Below are 21,687 nucleotides of genomic sequence, written 5' to 3'. Positions count from 1 at the left end.
CAATAAATTACAAATGAAGCAGGTTCTTCCTCAGCCTGCCTTGGGTATGCTAATGTGTCTTATGAATATGTAAAAGAGCCGTAGTCGCTATCCCTCACACCGTTTAGTTCCAATGGAGTGTTTCTCAGTGCTCCCACAGCGCTGAGCAGGACTGTAGATCAAGCTGGCTGTGGGCAATGGCACTGGAGACTCCCTCCTGCAGGAGAGCTCCATCTCTAACACTTCCCAATTCCTCAAGATAGCGTTAAGACTTTACATTCTAGTTCATTTTGTCAGCTGTTATTTCATGTTCATGCTCCTGATACGCATGATTTCGTTACTAAAGTGAAACGGGGAAAAGGTTTGCAATGAGATAATATTTTATTTTATTTTAATTTCCACCATTTATATACAAACACAAGTTAATAAAACATGTCACAAAACTGTAAAATTCATAAATTAATATTTATAGGTGCATAGTCTCATGCTCACATATTTTAAAATATATATTAACAAATTTCACAGCACATCATTCTTCTTAGACGGAAAGAATCATTAAGGACATCTAAAAGTCTTATAGCAAATCACAACTTCTTGGGAACAGAAACAGAAAACGGTGAAGAGTTAGAAATAAGTGGTAGTCACTTAGGTGTTTTAAGTTTCTTCTAACATTGTAGGTTTGAAGCCACAACAATATCCACAGCACACAAGAGCCTGCTACCATGGATTCACTGTAGTGAGAGGGGAGCACCGGGATGCGGAGGGGCAGGTACAGGACTCCGATCACTGCTGATGGAAGACTTTGAAATACACTGTACAGCTTTGAGAAAAGGTCATGACTGGGCACGTTGGAACTGAGCACTTGTACGCCATGGAAGAACAGCTGGGCAGATCTCAGGACAGTGGGTGCAGCGACATTCTTAGGCTTCAGGTTCATAGTCTTGGTAGCCTTCCTAACACCAGGAAAAAAATAAGAGCATGCCTTGTCAGTGAAGTGACAGGTATCAGCCGTCTGCTTCACAGGAGGGAGGGCTCAGCCTTTCAATCAGATAAAATTGATCCTCAGATCAGTGTTTGGGACTTATCTGTCATGAACATGTATTGATTTTTCCATATGTAGCGTCTGTACGTTATAGGGGTCATCACAGATTATTAGGCCTAATTCTAGATATATCCTTTGATCTGTGATTTCGTGCTGCAGTATGAATTGGCTGGGGCCCTGATTTTCTCCTTTGCTCTGGGTTGTGAGCCGTGAACACCTAGGTGAGCTGCATAAGGCCTCCTCCAGAGCTCATCCTTCTCCTCTCTCCCCCATTAGGAAACCCCACTCATGAGAGGTTTCCACACAGGCTCATTTATTCTAAAGCCTGAGCCTCCTGGACAAAGTCCAGGTAACATTCATAACAGGAATGGTCCAATGTAACTGGATTTGATAAACTTCCTCAATTAATTGATTATATCAGGATTCTGCTGTTAAACTAAACCTATTATCAAACTCTTTTTCAAATGTCAATATAAACTTAAATGACAAAGTTAACTTGGGGCTCTACAGTTTGTCTATAACCTTAATTATGTCTTCAGCCTTAATCTATCATATTTTATGTTTTCTAAACATGATTCATGACTGCCCATTGTTGCTCAGGCATTTTCATATGCCTTTGCTTCTCATAGCCTCTTGTGCTAGAATGTTCTAAAATGTTCTTCCTTTGACCTGCCATATCCCTTACCCTCTTCCACAGGGATTAAAATCATTTTCTCAAAACCCTTTTTATGATTGAACTACCCAAACCATAATATGAGGGAGATGTGAGAGTGGCTGAGTGTTGTACATACGCATTTACCTCTGAAGGTACCTAAGAAAATACCTAAGGGCATTTTTCTTGGTTTTTCTGTTTGTAAGCATTTACCTCTGAAGGCATTTCATAAGCCTCACTGCTAGGGTCCACAGGCATGTCCTCCAGGATTCCTTCTTGTGGGTACCCTTCTTCACCCTACAGACAGGGAAGTGAAAGCACAGTAAGATAGTGTTTTAACTTCTGAAGCATAACTTGAAAAAAAACCTTATGTCAGGTATATCTTCAAGGCGCTACAAGAAGTGTTCTAAGAAGTGCATTCTTCATAATTACCGAGCCAAACTACCAAACCACCAGAAAAAAACATCATGCAAACATGGGTTACAAATCTGAAGCTTTCAAAGCTTTTGCCCAGGTAACTCATTACCCAGGAAGTTGCAAAGCAAAAGACCCTAAGTTCTCTCCATGAGCACAGTGTTATAGTAGCAATGGTTTGTAGTGAGCTGGTAATGATGAATCAAATAATGGCAAAGTATTCTATTTTTTTCTGAAATCATGATAATTCTCTAATAGGGAGGACTTAATTTTGGTGTAATGTTTAACAGGACATTGTTTGTGGACAGAATCCACACAACACTTGAATCTGAAAGTAAAAATGTTCCAAGAAAGTGGAACTAATATACAGACACATCATTATGTTTTTCCCTAAATTTGATAAGGCAAAGTACATGTGTTTTGTAATTCATTGTTTTATTTTATTTTATGTGTAGGGATGTTTGCCCTGTGTGTAGGTCTGTGCACTATGTGCATGTGTGGTGAAACGGAGGGCAGAAGAAAGCATCCCATTCCCAGGAGCTTGAGCTGTAGACAACTGTGATTCTCCATACAGATGCTACAACATAAACTTGGGTCCCCTGGAAGAAAAACACATTCTCTTAATGACTAAGCTATATTTCTGGCTCCAATAAATTCATTTATAAATGCTGCCAAAGAAATAGTTCTCCTTGGAAATCTGGAAATTATACATACTTGAAGTTAAAAAAGAAGCCAAAGATTAGATTGGACAAAATTTCAGATTATCTCTCCACAGTGCAGACATCATAGCATTCAGTCTGACATGATGTGCCTTCTTTGTTTTCTCCATCAAAGGCCTTTTTGTTCTTTCCCGTTTGTTCCACCAAAGTAATTACTGAATGACAGAGTTCAGCAAATATTCAAAGAACAGAGATGTAACTAGAGCATAAATGGGCTAATTTGAAGAGATCAAAGGATCCTTAGCCTCTGTGGACAATATGTTCTGTTTAAATGCTATCTCCTTCTGCTTTTATCATAGACATGAAGGACAGGTTGACAGAGGAAAGAAACAACGGTTGACACTAAGGCAAGATCAGACTCTAAAAATCATGTTTTGGCAGCTGGGCAGGGCAGCTTATAGACAATCTTATCCTGATGTATAGATATCACCAACATCTGTTTACAAACCCAGAGAATCCAATTTCCTCATACTTTCAGTAAAATTCAAACTGTTCCTAAAACACATTACTTCAAAACATAGAGTAATATATTACTCTAACAGTATTATACATGGAAGAAGTGTGTGTGTGTGTGTGTGTGTGTGTGTGTGAGTGTGTGTGTGTGTTTTTTTTGTGTGGTATTTCAACACCAGGACTTGATCACAAGATGCACATTACAAATGCAGCATGTAAGTTATCAATCTTTTGTGACTCTGGGCATGTTATCCACACCACTTCTTAGCATCAACTAGCTTTAGTGAGAAAAGACAGCAGAGAGATCATTTTATTTGTATATAATTGTGAGAAGCAAGTGACACAATGAACCCCTCCCACTGATGTTTAAATACTTTTTAGACAATTCATGTAAAGGAAATATAGTAAAGCGCATGTTCAGTGCATTTTCTAATGTAAACTGTGAGATTTATGTTATAAACTGAATGAGACAATATGGAAGGCTAATTCTAGGGGTTGCTAACTCTGATATTCCTGAATGAGTAGAAGAGAATCTCACAGACTGTGAGTGTCCATGCACACAAGGGGCTAACTGTGTTTGCCCTTCAAAGTTCAACCAGATAACTCTGGATGTTGCATAGAAATTTCTTTCTGTGTTTACCATGTACTACAAACAATTAAAATGCATCTATGTCAACTTTAAGCATAAAATCAACCAAGATGTAAATGATTAATGGTTGGTTACTTTTTAAAAACATAGTGCATGTGTTTGTGTTTCCTAGTACTACCTTTTCATGTGCTAAAGATTGTACTCCCCTGACATTCATTTAGGTACTCTATTTGACAAATTCTTGAGGAATTATCTTTATCTATTTTTTATTTTAAGACATTCAAAATTAGTTTGTAGGAAAGGGTTCCATCAAATCATAGATGACCCATAATTTTTATAATAAAATTTAAACCACAGACGTGTCCAAAAGTTTATCTGTGAGCATGTTCCAGGAGAGTAAATCTTTTAGCTTTTAAAATATAAATACACACTCAAAAAAGAGAGATGTCATCTAAATAAAAATCAAGAATTTCTTTACTTATAAAAAACCACTGACAGGTAACCAGCCTGTGGAAAACACCTGTGAGAAGGGCAAAGATAGAGGATCTAGGGTAAGTTGAGGTGTCGGTACAGATATAGTGGCTATGCAAAATACAGGCTCATCAGTCATTTTTCCTGCAGAGCAAGTAGTCCAAATCCTGTAGCAAGGATATCAAACATGTATCTTCTCTTTGTCAGAGAGATCTGTGCTGCAATAGCACCTGGCTTCCTTTGCATAGCTTGTACACTACCTGGACTTTAATGTATAACATACATGCTACTTGGACCTTACTGTATACCTTGCATCATACCTGGCCTCTAATGCATAGCCTGCATTTCACATTGCATTTAATGCACAGCTTTCATCCAACCTGCCCTCACCCCGTAAATAGTTTGAATTCTACCAGTTCCTTAATGCACAGCTTGAATCCTTCTAACCCTTAATGTATAGATCCCATCCCTGCTGGCCCCCAAATGCATAGCTTGTATCCTACCTATCACCTCCATGCATACATATCTTGCATCTTCCTAGTTCCTAAAATATAGCTTTCAAGTTACCTGGTTTCCAACCTATCTGGCCCTCATGATTATCTTGCAACTTCCTGGCCCTTAATGCATAGCCTGTACCATAACTGTCTCCCCATCCATAGCTTGCACCCTAATGGTTCCAATGTATGGCTTGCATCTTCCCTGTCCCCCCATGCACATCTTATATCATAACTTCCGCTGAAGTTTTCCACAAAGTATTTTGTAGAGGATAATTCTTGGTGGCAAAGTTACAATACAGAAAACATGGACTGTTCGTGAAAACAAGAAGTTAAGATCAGAACTGATCAGAATTTCCAACTGACCTTGGAAATTACTGTCCACTGTAAGCAATTGTTTGTAACCTTCACAGTGTCATTTAGCATAAGAACATAATGTATTAACTGCCAGGATGAATACGGTAAGATAAAAGATGACCTTGCTTCAAAATTTCATGAAGGTAAAGGAAAATTGGTGTTCCTGAAAGACAGTTGCAACAATATATGGTGATATTTTCAATGGTAAGGGCTAATCAAAGACCCAACAAAGAAAGAGAACTTCAGAGCAATTTCCCTTATTAATATCGATGCAAAAATATTCAATAAAATTCTTGCAAACTGAATCTAAGAGCACATCAAAACAATCCTCCATTATGATCAAGTAGGCTTCATCCCATAGATACAGGGATGGTTCAATATATGAAAATCCATCAATGTAATTCGCTATGTAAACAAACACAAAGAAAAAGACCACATGATCATCTCATTAGACACTGAGAAAACATTTGACAAAATTCAACACCCCTTCATGATAAAAGTCTTAGAAAGATCAGGAATTCTAGGCCCATACCTAAACATAGTAAAAGCAACATACATCAAAAAGCTAGCATCAAACTAAATTGTGAGAAACTTGAAGCAATCCCACTAAAATCAGGGACTAGGTAAGGCTGCCCACTCTCTCCCTCCTTATTCAATATAGTACTTGAAGTCCTAGCCTTAGCAATCAGACAACAAAAAGAGGTAAAAGGGATCTAAATGGAAAAGGAAGAAGTCAAAATATCACTATTTGCAGATGACGTGATAATATACTTGTGACCCCAAAAGTTCCACCAGACAGCTAAGAAGCCTGATAAACAACTTCAGCAAAGTGGATAGGCATAAAATTAACTCAAACAAATCAGTAGCTTTCCTCTACTCAAAGGCTAAACAGGCAGAAAAATAAATTAGAAAAATGACACCCTTCATAATAGTCACAAATAGCATAAAGTACCTGACGTCTACACCTATAACACTGAAAGCAACAAGTCAAGATTTGACACCACCCCACTGCTCTTAAGCTAACATATGTTTTGGATGAGACCTGTATTTTGTTATAATGTCAGGAAGTGTTAATCAACCCATTAATAAAGAAAGCAACACATTTGCTGTGGAGCAAATCATAAAGATGGAGAAAATAAAGACAAAGGAAGAGATTTAAAAGAACTTTGACATAATAGGGAATGGTTCATTTAGGCAAACATCTTATTATTTTAAGTGCTTCTAATATAAAATACATACCAGAATTCCATTAAAATAACATAGATCTATTTAAAAAAATATGTGGCTGAACAAAATTTCTCCAAAAGCCATGGCTTATTATACCAAACACTAAATTCCAGGAGTGGGATATTTTCTTGAGTTGTTTACCACAAAGACCCAAGTAAAATCCCCAAACAGTACAGGTTCTGGCCATTCTTCTTTGTTGTCAGTCACAAGTAGATGATAAGGCTATGCTGCTGAAGACACAAACGACCTGGATGCAGGCCTTAGAGAAGTCAATGAGGATCAGAACTGGAAGCTTCCCCTCTGCTGTCCAGCTCTCATAGTCATAGAAAGCACTGTACAAGATGCTGAAAGTAAAAGACATCAATCTACTTATCTTTTTCTCCAATGTATGAGGCCAACCTTCCAAGCACAATATGTGTTAGTGCTACTACTGTAGGGGAGGTAACCAATTGCTCTCTGGTTTAAATAATGACCTGCTTCAAACAAGGGAATCCAAGTCTAGTATTATAAACACTATAAAAAAAATAACACCCCCGCAGAGGCTATTGTAGGTCCTTGGAAGAACTGAATAGTGCTATTCAGCAAATTCACTTAGTATCAAACTGCCTTTAAGGATTCATGTTTATACTCTTAAATAAATGCTACTTTCAAGCCTTAGTAAGATAAGCCTCTCCTTCCAGTGAACAGTGGTGAATGTAGACACTCACGGTTACAAAAGGCACTGAGTATTAGTGCTCAGCTTTAGACAATGCATTTATACTGTCCCCTATAAGGATCAGTATGTATTGAAGAAGTAATGGCAGAAAGATCATAAGGGCTGGAAGAAAGAGATAGTGTTCCTTGGCAAGACATAGGAATTTCAATCATAAAGGCATGGAAACTACAGCTGCCTACATGGTATATGCGGAAAAATGAGCCTGTCAGGAATAGACAGAAGGGTTCAGATGACCCTATCTCTCACTGCTCTACTATTTACTACTGATGGTTTGGGGAAAAAGTAAATCATTGCCTTCAATTTTATACCCACTGATGATCACACCATGAACTGATATACAATCTCAACCAATAGTTCACATAAAAGGATCTGATTAAACAAAATGGGTCACGAAACAAAGCCAAAAGCCATGTATCTGGGAAAAGGGCTACTGGCAATTGTGGGAGTGAGGTCTTAATAGAGATAAAAGAGAAGTAGAATGTTAGGGAGAGAGTAATTATGAGGTGTGTGTGTGTGTGTGTGTGTGTGTGTGTGTGTGTGTGTGTGTGTATAAAATGTCAAGTAAACTTAATTGAAAAAATGTACACACCATATATTCCATTTCCCATGTAGGGAAATCCACATATGTATTAATTGAAAAGCGTATTTTACTAAGAGAAATAGCCATGTATTCTATGGACACATTAAAAAGTAAACATGAGGAATGAAAATCTTGTTAGAAAGGAAGTGTAAGATATTTACCATGTATTCAGCTTTTTCAGTTGCCAGGTTTTGCTTTGGCCTAGATATTCAACCTATAGACAATTTACAACTTGGAGGGGCTTTGTTATCTATGAAAATTGCATAAGGCCAGGAGACAATCCTTGAATAGTGCCCTTCTCTTTGCATAAGCCCCTGAATAGGGTAATTTGTGCTTGTACTCTTTGGGTAGGGTGTGGGGGGATAATGGTGGGCACAAAGGACAAGTAGATCCCTGGAGCTTGCTGATTAGCCAAACTAGAGTCGACTCAGTTCCATGTCTGCAAATGACTGCCTGTCTGGAACCTAAGGAAGAGTTCTCCCAGGTTGTCTTTAACTATACATGCTTATTAACTGATAAACACTCATATACAGATCCAGGCACCCTATATTCATAGATATATAAAATACAACTAAAGAGTTCAGTAATTGAGATTTTTCCCTGACCTTGAGGTCTACCTCTGGATTAACAAAAACACACCTATAGCTTGATTTTAGCATCCACAGCAAAATAACAAGCCACAAAGCTGACTGAAGATATGAGGTTCCTAGTTCATCTGAAAGGCTGCTTTATGATCATAGTGACTTAGCTGCCCTCACTCAGTACAGAATATCCAGCAAAATTACACCTAACAAGATTTTCCCAATGAGCAGAAAATTGCTACGCTATCAATTGCATTGGAATAGTAAAGATGGGAAACACTGATAAGAAATGCTGAAAACACTGTTCTCAGGTCACACCTGAAGACCGCTTTTTCAGATTGTGAACACTCATTTATCCTGTTGGGTGACTTTCATGGAGATTCTAGCGCTACGTGGAAACAACATACACTCCTCTTCTCAACCAAACATGCACTGTGTTCTACTTTGAGAGTCTGATAGCCCCCGTTCTTCCTCCCTGTGGCACAGTGATTTAGTCTCAGCAGTCCTGTCAGAGGGACAGAACAGTATGGAGAATTGATAAGTACTCCTTTACCTCAACGTTTTAAACGTTTTGGGAGATGATGAAAAAAACTATATAATATATTAAATAGATTTGAGGAATCTTTTTAGAGGGTTTTAATCAATTATCAAAAACTAGTTGAATAAAACACTTGGCAAGCTAAGTAGGTATCCATGCAAAAGCATTTTTAAGTAGAGTTTTCAGGAGGTGACATGCTATCTTAATCTTCATTCTCTTTGGTAAGCAGCATAGTGCTTGCCCTTTTGAATGCACAACCCTGTCATTAGCTGACTCATCTAATGAGCCTACACAGCAAGGCAGCCACTGCTTGCTTTTATTCCTGTTATTTGAATATGATCTAGTGGGAATACTAACACACAATGGAAACCTCAGAATAACCGGCTTTATCATGTTTTAGGACTATTGAGGGAAAATATTATTCCATATGTTTACATATATACCTGAGGATTTTTACTATTATTTTAAACCCTTACGGATTGGGCTTTTAAAGATAAACTCCCTGGTTAGGGAAGGCACAGGGTATCATCAGAGTTCAAGTGGGATGATCTTGGGAAGATTTGCTGCACATTGGACTCAGAAAGAGCTAGCTACATCTTCTTTGCCAGTGTACTGGTTTTGAAAGAAAGTCCTAAAATTAGTAACTGAATAAAAAAGGTACACACTGACCAACTATAAAACAAGATTAATGGTTTCATTTTAGAAGACCATAGAAATTGCTGAAAATATTGAGGGGAAAATGAAGGAAACATTAAGACTTTAAAAGGCCAAGGCACAAGTGTTTGTTTTAAACAAAGAAGGAAATAATGGACATTTTACCCTACTATTAGACTGACGGAAAATACTTCAGGCAAAACAAGATGCTTGCATGCAAAAAATGACTAGAGTTCTGAAGTTCTGAAGTAGACAATGAAGGCTTAGAAACCAATAGATATGAAATCAAGAAATCTTATAGAACAAAGGAAGGCTGTGTCTTCCTCATCTGAGTGATTAAAAGGCTTTAAGAAAACTGGATCAAGAATGTGAGCAGAGACCAGGTAAAGTCTACCAGGCCTACCATCTGAAAAGAAAAGGTCCTCGCTTGGGCCTCAGCCTCTTAGATTAACTACGCTATCCAGTGTCTCCATGGGATCATCAGCACTGAGCAGGTAGGGCCTCACAGACCACAGCAATGCACTTCAGGAGGATTTGCAAATACTGTCACAGTTAAACATTGTCACACAGTGCTGGTAGCCAGTTTTTTGCTTCCTCCTCCTTCCTCCTCCTCCTCCTCCTCCTCCTTTAAGAATTTTTCTGGGAACTTCAAACCTGTTTGAACAGATTAGTGCTAAAGGGGAACTCTAAACCAGATTATAAAGAAAGCCGATAAGCAAGGGGAAACGTGAGATGGTGGTTCGTGCCTATAATAATGCCCTTGGAGACTGAAGCAGGAATGCCAATGATTCCAGCCCACCCTTCCTTACATAGTTACATGGTACACTTCAAGCCAGCCTGGAATATAGAGTGAGACATGATTTTAAAACTCAGTAAACAAATACACTAAACTAAATTTAAAAGAATAAGGTAATTAAAAGCAAATGCTTCCACATGTTTTCTTGCCCATCTTACTTATAAATCAGCCACAGTTAAAACAAACAAACAAACAAACAAACAACACCACCACACTCTCCTTGGTGATTACTACTAGGGTATGGACAAATTCCAAAGATCTTATAAACTTTACCTGAACTCAAACCAGTCCTTACAGAAGGCTGTCATCATCATCCTCATTTTATTCACTGCTAAATAGACTGCACCTGTTCCAAAGTCTGCCCTCCTAATTATTATGTTATATTTTTTGAAGCATCTTGTAAATAAACCCTTCACAATAAAACATTAAGCCAGATTCTGTGAATGAGTTATAATTAATTTCTGAATACCTCAACTATCTCTGGTATTAATTAAAGCTTGTTACTATTTGCTCTAGGAAGAATGATCTCAGATGGCTAAGGGAATTGAGTGCGTGTGCGTAGTGTTTTGCCAAGAACAAAAACAGACCTTTTTATTTAGGGGGCAACAAACAAGTTGCTTCTAATGAAGAACCCCACTCAGACAATATTATCTTCTGAATTTGTAGTAAGTCATTTTATTGGCGGTCCTGACACTAGGAACTTTCAGAATAGTTCAAATTATTATCACTTGAGTGTTTTCTTCTCCCCTGCTGACAAGGAGCAGAGCTTTGCTGAGCACTGAAGATGGTAATCCCTCCTAAGCCCCTGCATTTATGTCCACTTTGATTATTATAATAAGGCATCATGATCCATTAAGTCCATGGGGCAGATGCTATATCTAGTAATCACGTATACTTTGCTTACTTATTCACATAGAATATAAAGAGAAAGAAAAGATTACTTCCTCATCACGGCTGAGCTCAATGTTGCCTTTATCTTCTTCATAATAAGGCACTGAGTGTGTATTTATAGTCTTTTAATTACTTTTAAATCATCCATTATTAAATTTCTGGATTACATACATTATAAAACTCTCAATAAGTCACTGCACAGCTCTGTTCAACATTGTCAATGGATCTGCCATCAGTTTGGCTCCTTTAGATCTACTTATGAACGCTCAACAAGAACTCTCAGTCCCACAGACACAGAATGTCTACACCAAGACAATGTTAGCATCTTTATGATTGCGAGCGGTAGCTGCAGGCACTCTTGTGTGGCGAGAGTGCATGTGTATGTGACAGAGAAGCACATCTGGAGAAAATTAACAGTGCTATCACTTTATGAAAGCTTCCTTACAAAACCACTTCAAGTTCTTTGGAAACTCTGGATAAAGCATATCACTCCCCACTCAGCACAAAGTATTTGGTAACTGACTAACCACGTGGCAAATGGTACCTGTGACATTACACATGGTGACATAAAGTACACAGTAATGACCAGTTCATGGTTATGTAACAGAATATTTACTGAGGGTCTATGTGCTTGAATGGCATATGATTTTGCTTTGTATTTCAATAAACATATTTCATTGATGAGTACTCATTATTTTTATATTATCAAGTTATAGCTAAGTTTTTTCTTTAGAATACACTTAATTTTTTTAATCTTATACAATAGAAGGTTTTTTGTCTGTTTTCATCAATTAGTTACGTTGGAGACACTACAAAAACCTCAATGTTTGTCTTTGTCTTTGTCAGGTGCATGTGACAGTGAAACCTCATTTGGACAGGTTGGGTATTGAAAATGAAGATGCGGCGACTGTAATCTCCACCACTTATCATTTAAAGTCAGCAATGATTGCTTAAAAGTTGTCCATAGTTTGAAATTCTTTGCTACCTGTAAATTAATACATTTGTCAAGGTCAATATTATAGATATTGAACAATACAAAATTTTTGAGACTAGTGACCTTACTGCTTATGAGAATAGCAGTAGCCAGAGCACAGCTCTCACATGGAATTCCCAAAGCCACAGGGAACATCCCAATCTCACAGGAATGTTTAAAGAAACCAAGACTCCCAATAACTAGGTTCCTGATACAAGGGAACTCTGGAGCTTAGGAAAATAGCGTCTTTTAAGATTTATTTATTTTTATGTTCAGTGATGTTTTGCCTGCTTGTATGTCTGCTTGAGGGTGCTACGTCCTGTGAGACTGGAGTTACAAACAGTTGTGAGCTGCCATGTGGATGCTGGGAATTGAACCATGTCCTCTGGAAAAACAGCCAGTCTTCTTAACCTCTGAGCCATCTCAGATTTTTTAATAGTCAAGAATAGCTATAAACAGATCATCTGACTAAGGCTGCACACTCACATCTGTCTTTTACTCAGAAGGCTGGGTCCACCTTCCAAGCCTGGTCATTACACAAGTATCCTCAGGAAGGTAGACCCAAGCAAAAGCAATCAGTACCTTGTTTAAAATATGTGGAAGTGTGAGATTGTATGTGTTCCAAGACTGTGTGAATATGGATAAGTATCAAAAAGAAAAGGACAAACTGATTGGTTTTTTCACATTTTTTTTATTTTTTTTAGATTATAATTTAATTACATCTTCCTTCTCTCTCCAAACCATCCCATATACCACACCTTTCTCTCCTTAAAATTTGCAGTCATATTTTCATTATTATTTCATATCTATATGTATTTGTACATAAATATACATTTCTAACATAGCCTGTTGAGTCCATATAATGTTACCCTTACGTTTGTTTTCAATGCTCACTTATTGGATTTCTTGTCTGACAGGGACTGTTATTAGCTATAGAGAAAAAAGACACAATACATTTCAGGGCACATAAATCCTGTCTAAGATACATTGTCCAAAATGATTCTTCAAATCTGCTATGAATAAGACATTAAAGATGTCAGATCTATAAGTGTGTTTTATAGACAAATAATAGAAGGCCCCTGTCCCTAAGGCACTGAGCAGAGTTGCTGTATACCATTAAAACATCAGTAATATTTATGATAATCCTTCATCATAAACACTACTTAATGCAAAATTTTCTTTTGAATAAATTATGGGGTCAGTTGGTTTCATAATGTGACTTGCTAACTGACAGCTGCTAGAATTTCTCTGGTACCCTGTCTATTTGAGTGAGGGACTCTCAGCCAATTAGCCATCAGTAGAGTAGCTGATATGGCAATGAAAGAAAGAAGGGGAGCTGCACGGTAATGAAGAGAGAGTGGCCAAAAAGCTCCAGAGAACAGCTGAATAGAGACGATGGGAGAGACGTCATGAAAACCATGAAGACTGTGAGTAACTAGAGATAAGAAGCTGCAGATCTAACCTCCTCTGAAATTTCTGGGAAGAACTCAGGCATGATGATGACTTAGACCTTAAGCTCATATCCCAGCTGCTGTTAACGGCTGTCAACCCAAACAATCCAGACCCTGGGAGTATGCCACACTGTTTTAGACATGAGAAGGCGAGCAAGAAAGCTCTTTTTCAGAAGGCTACCACAGTAGCCATGGTAGCTATGGGTCCTAGCCTTGGTGTCCTACCAACAGGCTGTTATCACTGGTAGGACCTGCCTGCATGCCGAGAGGATTCACTGAAGCTGGAGCCTACAGGCACGAATCTCTGGCTAATACATAAGCAATAGAACTCTATCCTGATGGGAGAGTCCAAAGATGACACACCTTTTCTGTTTTCTCACCAAAAGTGATAGGATCCAGAACAGGAAAGCAAAAGAAAAAGGGAATTCACTTATTCACCATGTAACCCTATAAAGTAACCCATCACAGTGTTGGTCTTCAAGCTCAGTCTATAGCCATTCAGATGTTAAACTAAAGCATGAGTTTTAAGTGCTGGGATGTGATTGTAATTGGAAAAGTTCTGTAATAGATTCTGGAAAATAAATTAGAAGGAAATTAGCCAACTGCGGAGAGAGGCGATGTGTAACTAGTGGGACCTGGGCATTGTGGAGGAAGAAGTTGAACATAACAACAAATAGAACGTGGGCATTGCCCGTTTAGGGATTAGTCAGTCAGCCCAATGTCTTCGTTTTTCTCTAAAAATTAAAGACAGTATAAATTAATAGGATGTTTTGTATCTATAATGAAAAAATACTGTCCAATGTAAAAGATAGCAATGATTCTCCAAGGAGAATATTCAGATAGGTCCTACATAAATGAGTCAGGTTGTGCTACAATGTTACAGTTAAACTAAGCACATGTGTAACACATATGAAAAACAGTATCTTATCAAATCCTTGAATTAAATTCCTGTGTTAAAATATTAGATGTAGAAGAAAACCAATAAAGACCTAAAAGAAAAAAATATCATTCAGACATAAAATTGACATACACAAAATTGTTTTTGCACAATGAGCTTTAAAAGTTGAAAGTTGCTTTTTGAAATGAAACACAATTGGATCTGTTTTTATTTATTTGTTCTGAGCAAATACTGTTTTGTATTATCCCTCTAGAGAAACTATTCTACTTACCTCCTTTGATACATTCTTGTAACTTTAATCTTTTAATTAAATTTTATTTTTACTCCTTGAGATTTTCACACATTGATAAAATGCATATTGATCCTATCACTTACTTTTGATAACTCTCAATTCTGAGTGATTCCCTAGTGACATCTGTTGAATGCTGGGATTTTCCCCTGAAACTGTGGCTCTTCTTGCTTATTATTCATTCCTTAAGTCATAATTCCGTGTCTAGTACTTGAACATTCACTCTGTGCAGATTGGTCATGGTGTAAGCAGCACAAATATGAAGGCTGTGAAAGCCCATCAGTGTGGAGGAGCAGTACATACAACTCTGTGCTAGCTGCTGCCTCATCAACGTCTCCTCAGGAGGATATATATATGTATATATATACGTATATATATATATATATGTGTGTGTGTGTGTATATGTATATACGTATATATACGTATATATATATATATATGTATATGTAGAGCGAAAGGGGGGATATATATCTTGTTTGTTGTTTGATTATTTGAGACACAGTTTCTCTGTGTAGCCCTGGGTGTCCTAAAACTCACTCTGTAGACCAGCATGGCCTTGAACTCAGAGATCCATCTGCCTCTGCTTCCTGAGTGCTGGGATTAGATGACTTAGACACGTAAAATGAATCTGTAGGATTCACTGGAACAAGTGTGAAAACCACAGCAGAGAACTCAGTCATGTTTCTATCAAAAGACAGCATGATACAATCCACTGATTAGTGAATGAGGCCACTTCCATTGCACTGATAAATTATGATTTGACTAAGCACCTAATACGCTGCATATCAGCACACCTATAATATGGGGGTTTTTCAAACAATTCCTCAATGAGAAACTAATTGGGAAAATTTAGGATTTCCCTTTTATTTTCTTCAAACACTAGCAAAATATGTACTGGATGAGTCAGCAACCTGCTAAAAGTGGTTGACAAGGGTTATTCATCGCGTGCAGCCATTTGTGACTGTATTTGAAATGAAGCTGCTCATGGATTGCTCCCGAATTTCTCTTTCACTTGTCATTCCTTCTGCTTTGAATGTCACAGGCCATTGTTGCCTCAAGTCCTCTTTTATCAAAAGTCTCCTATTTCTAGGAGAAAGGATGACTTGCTTAATGAACACACACTACTGTGCGTCAAGTCACCTGTGAGAAAAGGCTACGGAACTAGGAAAGCAACAGAGGAGACACATGGAGAGTACTGAGAACAGCAACTATAAGCCTTCCTTCTGTCTTGTAGCCTACAACATAGCTGTGACAAAAGGAACATGCATGGCCTGTGGTTAAAATGACCACTGTGACCACTCGATGAAAAGCAATTTGTTCTTTCTCTCTTGAAGGACAGGACATCTATGAGCTAGCTTGGTCTCTAAGGTGATCTACACAATCACCTTGACTCTCACGGAGAAGATAATACTTATTGTCTTGAGAAACCTTTGCCATGATTCAAGTTAGACGGGGTCACTGAGAGCAGGTTTTTTTAAAGTTTTAGAAAACCACTGGGGTGAAGTGGTTTTAATAAAACCAAATCCATTTATGTGGGTTCAGATTGACTGAATCTACAAGCCCAGTGAGTCACCTGAAGGCCACAGAGATTCCACTTAAAAAACAAACTGTAAAGGAGGGAACTGGGATTTATTTGGATTCCCAATTATGAGTTTAAGCCAAAAGGAAATTTAGCTAATGAGTTGTTTAAATATTCATAAATACAGTACCTCAGCAAGATTTTTTCCAGCATTGCCCATTACTGGATTACTGAAGAATACTCTTTATGAATGCAATATATTGTTGTCTGATATCAACCTTTGCCAGCCATTCTCCATTTGCTGTCTAGTAAATCTTATAGTATATATAAATATATCTTATATCTGGCCCACATTATTCATTACTGCATAAGAACTTCCCAATTTTATTTGTAAGGAATCCCCTAATTTCCACCATTTTTAAGAGGCACTTTATTTTCTACTGAAATTCCCACAGGGACTTTAGTAGCATTTGAGTTTCTGACATGTGCTGACTTTGTCCATTACAAACACCAACAGGAATGAACAGAAGACCTAAATCAACATGGAAGTTCAAGGTTTCAGGATATCCTATGTCCTGAAAACCTCCCTCCTGTAATTATCTCAAGCTTTGGTTGGATAATTACTTAGGGACTCTACACTTGTCCCTTCTCTCTACACAGGTCACCACATTAATTAAGAGAGCTTCACTGGGGACAGGTTGCTGCTCTGAATCTTAAAGTAATTTATTTTTAGTATTTTATTTCTAACAGAGGTGGAGAAAACTTTAAGATGTAAAGTCTGCTTCTCAGCTACATTTTCTCACACAGAGATTTAAAGAGAGGGGGAAAGCGAAGGAAAGAATCGTCTAGACTGAGCCTTCACAATTGTACCGTTACACATTTTAAAAAATAGGTCAGTTTGAAATTCACACATCTTTGATGACTTCTAATATAGTTTTCTGGCTGATTCATTTGAACGAGCATAGACATGGGAACCAGGTGCTGGCTGTGATCAAGAGGTTAAAATTGTCTTCACACTGCATCACCACGGTCAGGTGAGAAAGCACAGCAAGACAAGAGTAAGCTGAGAACTGAACTGATCAACTGGAGACTGACCCAAATCTACCCGGAGGGCTTCTCTTGGGATGATACTATGTTGGGGAAATGATGATTAAAGCATGTTTTCCATAGACTTTCTGAGGCTGCCCATGTTACAGTAATATGTAACTTGACTGAAACTTGGACTCCCATCACTAATTGCCCCAAGAAGAAAAGGGATATGAGAGGAGTAACTTAATGGTGTTCCCTATTCTTCCATCCTATTGGTGGGAAACAGCCTTGGTTCTTCTGAAATTATTTCTTTCCTATGTGGTAATGTAAGTACCCACCCACATAAAGTGCCATGTTAGACTGTTCTGGTGTAGGTAAAAAGCCTTTAATCCAATGGGGTGGTGAAGAACTTAAAAATAAGGATATCACATTTTTATCTGCACCTTTTATAAATCTTTCCTCAATTTCAACGGCAAATTGAAATTGAAAAGCATAAATATGTGAGACAATTTAACTGTTTTTAAACTGAAATTTTTCAGTGATTTGTGGCTGAAATTTGAGCTCTGATAAAAAAGGAAATACTGTCCTAAGCATGTGATTTTTTTATATCATAAATCAAATACATGTATTGTTTGACATTGAGCTTTGTGACATCGAGTTTTCAATGTACCCTTTTTCTTTCATGTTTTAAGATTATAATATAACTACATCATTTATCACTTCCCTTTCCTCCCTCCAAGCCCTCCCATATGTCCTCTTGCTCCTTTTCAAACTCATAGTACCTTTTCCATTCATTGCTTTTACATGTATATATACGTGTGTGCATGCACACACATATATATATACATATATATATATATATATATATATATAAAACATATGTATAATCATGTTACTTATGTGTGCATTTTCAGGGGCAGGTAGTGTTCTTTAGCCAGTTGTGCTCTTCCTTAGGGAACGCTATTTTTCTCACAATGAGAATTAGCTGCCTATAGTTATTTGTATAGGGTTGAGATCTCATGGACTCTTTTCCTTTCAGTTTACCATGTCATTGTTCTTGTTAAGTTCATGTTCAGGCAGTCACATTGGTGTGACTTTATGGGTACAGTTTCTGACATTACTAGGAGGCACCATTTCTCAGAATAACCAGACAATGAGTTATATGCACAAGGTTGAAATATCCAGCATCTTAACAATTAAAGAGGCTGTAAGTAGAGGACTTATGTTGACTCACATCTGAAGATTTACTCCTTGACAGACACACACTAGGAATTTCATATCAGTCTTAGTAGGTGTGCTGAAGGATTAGACTTATTCTGCAGATGGTTAACCTAGAGCTCTCAATGGCAGAGGACAACAAGCTATGTCTAGGAAGTGTGTCTTTGTTCTGAGCTACCAGGTCTCGTGGCTTCTCAAAGCACACTCATGTGTGGCTGCATGTTTAGGGGCCAGCACGTCAGGATGGCTGAGAGCACTTACCAATCTATACCTCATGGTCTGAAATTCCAAGAAGATGAGAGAATCCCTTCACTTTTAAAAATAATAGAAAGTGGCACTGAATTCATTTAGTCTGCATCATGCACGTTCCAATACTACAGAAAAAGTATAATAGACATGTGGGAACTTTATAATTGATTTGTATACACACACACACACACACACACAGACACACGCGCACACACACACGCACACACACACACACGAAAAGTACTTTTGTTTAATTTGACATCTTACTCTCAAATCTAATGTGTTTTCTCAGAAATGAATACATCTTCTTACAAACTTCTATCAAATATTTAGAAGAAAGAAAGTAGGTAACACAATGGATCCTTACAATACTGTCACTCTCAGATTGTATCTCTAGAGACTGGCACTTCTCCCACAGTGCTAATCAACAGGCAGCTTTGTACATTAGATACAGTTAAGCTGTAGTTATACAAGGGACACATTTTGGTCACACGTGAGTTAGCTATGCTTTCCGAGAGGTGGTTCTGGGGCCCTGGATGATTCTTCATTTTTGTCATTTGTCAGTGTGCAGTTTAGAACTAGAGAACCAAAGCATGCCATCCATTTTGTTTTTTCTATTTATGAATATGTGTGCAGGTACATATGGGGTGGGGTGGGGATGCAGGCCACAGTAAATCTTGAGTGTCATTTTTCAGGATCTGTCCAATTTGTTTCTTGAACCAGGGTCTCTGTTTAGTCTGGGTATGGGTAGACTGTCCAGTAGCAGCAGCAATCTACCTGTCTTTGCCTCCCCATTGCCCTCATACTCGGATTCAAACTAAGGAATTTGCATTGTGAATGGCAAGAACTTCACTGACTTAGATATTTCCCCAGCTTGATATTAGTCCTTAAAGTGTTAGATTTTTTAATGCACAGGTTTGATTTTATTAGTAACTATCTGACTAGAGCCCTAGCACCTCAGTTATATGGATAACTGGTAGTATTCTGCAGTGGAAAGCACAGGTTCCACTCCAGGTAATGGTAACTAGTCTCTTCTCACTGGTTAACCCATTTCCGTTCTTATGATGCAGTGCTTCAATCTCCCCACCCGTTCCATGAAGTGATTAGATAACATCTTTGACATGTGTTGGTTTTGCTTCTGTGCAAGTTTTGCTTCTGTGCAAGAATCAACACATCCTTTAGTGTTTGAAAAATGTTCCATTTAATCTAACAAGAGCAACTGGTAAACTAAGATGAAATGGAATGGAATCATTTTCCTCCTTTAGTTTTTATAATCTGTACAATTTAAACTGTTTGAAACCTCAGGAAGTATCTTAGTCTCTATTTATAGACTCTGTAAGTACGGTAATGTCTTCTAAGTAGGTAAGAAAGGATCCATAACCACAAATGCCAGGGAAAGCTGTTTTCTGGGTCTCCAGCTGTGCTCTCTGTAATGACTCTTGACTAGAAGAGCAATGAGTCTGGGCGGATGGTTTGTGTACTCTCCCATGGGATAGCCCTGTAAGTCGATTTCAGAAATTGCATTGTCTTATTTATTTTTGTATTTGAACACACTATGCCCTTTGAAGATTGCAGATTAAACGTGTCACTTACTCAAAGAATCTTTTTTTCTGAAAATACAGGTACAAGAAAAGAAACAAGAATAAACAGCTGACTATCTTGTCAAATGGCCTCAGAGCACATAAGCCACAGCTTCTACAGTCGTAATTGAGTCTAGCCACAGGCAAGCCCTGGGGAGGCAAAGCTTTCATAACCAGCATCTTTTTGTTCTGTTCCAAAGACAAAGGAACTCCCCAGATAGTACCTTTCCTAGGTCCCCACTCCTCCCTACACATAGACCCAAAGAGATCAATTATACTTGTTCCAGGAAGAAATACAGACAATAGCATCCGTATTGCAGTATTCCTTTGTGAATAAGTCTGAAACTTGTGGAGAGGAAGAGAACTGTTTTGAGGGAGGCAGAAATAAAACAAAAACCTTGACCTTGCTACTTAAAGACAAGTTGTTACTTAGAGTCAAAGGAAAAGATAAGATACTGAGTGTGGATTGTAACTACATCCTTGGTCTTCTGAGATTACATCAAATGGATAAAGTGTCTAAAGTCTAGTGTGCTTGAACGACTCAGTGAGGAGATCAGTAGAAGATTGAAAAAGCAGACCTACTGTAAGGCAGAATCATATCCATTTGTGAATAAACTTATATAATACTGGTGTAAATGGAACTTCTTTTTATACAGTAAAATCTACAGCCTTGTCTTCAACAGTATAAAAAGATTTCTTGCTACTCAAAGAAACTCATGAAAGCAAATGCTTTGAGAATGTGGGAATTCTGAGTCTATTTCAATTGACAAATTTCAAGTTCACTTTTAAATTAAATGTCTAGGTTAATTAGAAGTGATTGATGTCCTAACAGTATTTTCATGGGTTGATATCATTGTACTTGATCATATTCACTCCATTGCCCTCTCTTGACCCTCCTCTCCTTCACACTGATGTCTTTCTTCTTCCTAAGTGCTCCACCTCTGTCTTCAGTCACAGTTAGAGCAATGTATATTTAAATCTAGGAGGAGCAGTTCCTAGTTATGAGAGAAAACATGAGATATTTGGTTTCTCTTACCAGTGCTGTATTTCTCTTCCATCCCTTAACCCCCTTCTCAAGCTTAGACAATGGAACAAGCGCAGATGCTCATCAACCAGAGAATGAATGAAAATAAGAGAAGCCCTACCATACATTTGCTTTTCAGTGATGGTTTTGAAGCCCTCAATCAACCTGTTACAACCCTTCTAGTCACAAAATTACTTGAAAGCCCTTGGGTATACTTTGAAATAATTTCTTCTTCCAGAATTCCAAGAAGGAAAGAAAATGCATATGCTCTAACTTAACAGTGATGCTTCTCTTTAGCAAGTGGA

At 37.9% G+C, this 21,687-nt stretch overlaps 1 protein-coding gene across 2 annotated transcripts in view; it reads right to left on the bottom strand.

Annotated features, from left to right (window-relative positions):
* Positions 1-336: 336 nt before the first annotated feature.
* The window catches only part of Snca (synuclein alpha), a 97,606-nt gene continuing 76,255 nt past the window's right edge, over positions 337-21,687 (bottom strand). Inside the window, exons 5-6 of one of the 2 annotated variants that reach the window (XM_032906402.1) lie at positions 1,887-1,970; positions 337-932 (exon numbers count right to left, since the gene is read on the bottom strand). In XM_032906402.1, coding sequence (XP_032762293.1) covers positions 900-932; positions 1,887-1,970 — 117 coding nt within the window. In that variant the 3' untranslated portion in view covers positions 337-899. The remainder of the gene's footprint in view (positions 933-1,886; positions 1,971-21,687) is intronic. The other variant, XM_032906403.1, reaches the window with a different exon arrangement.

Source organism: Rattus rattus, chromosome 6 (genome assembly GCF_011064425.1).
Source record: "Rattus rattus isolate New Zealand chromosome 6, Rrattus_CSIRO_v1, whole genome shotgun sequence".
NCBI lineage: Eukaryota > Metazoa > Chordata > Mammalia > Rodentia > Muridae > Rattus > Rattus rattus.
The sequence above is the reverse complement of the archived record's forward strand: the minus strand, read 5'-3'. Positions and strand labels throughout refer to the sequence as shown.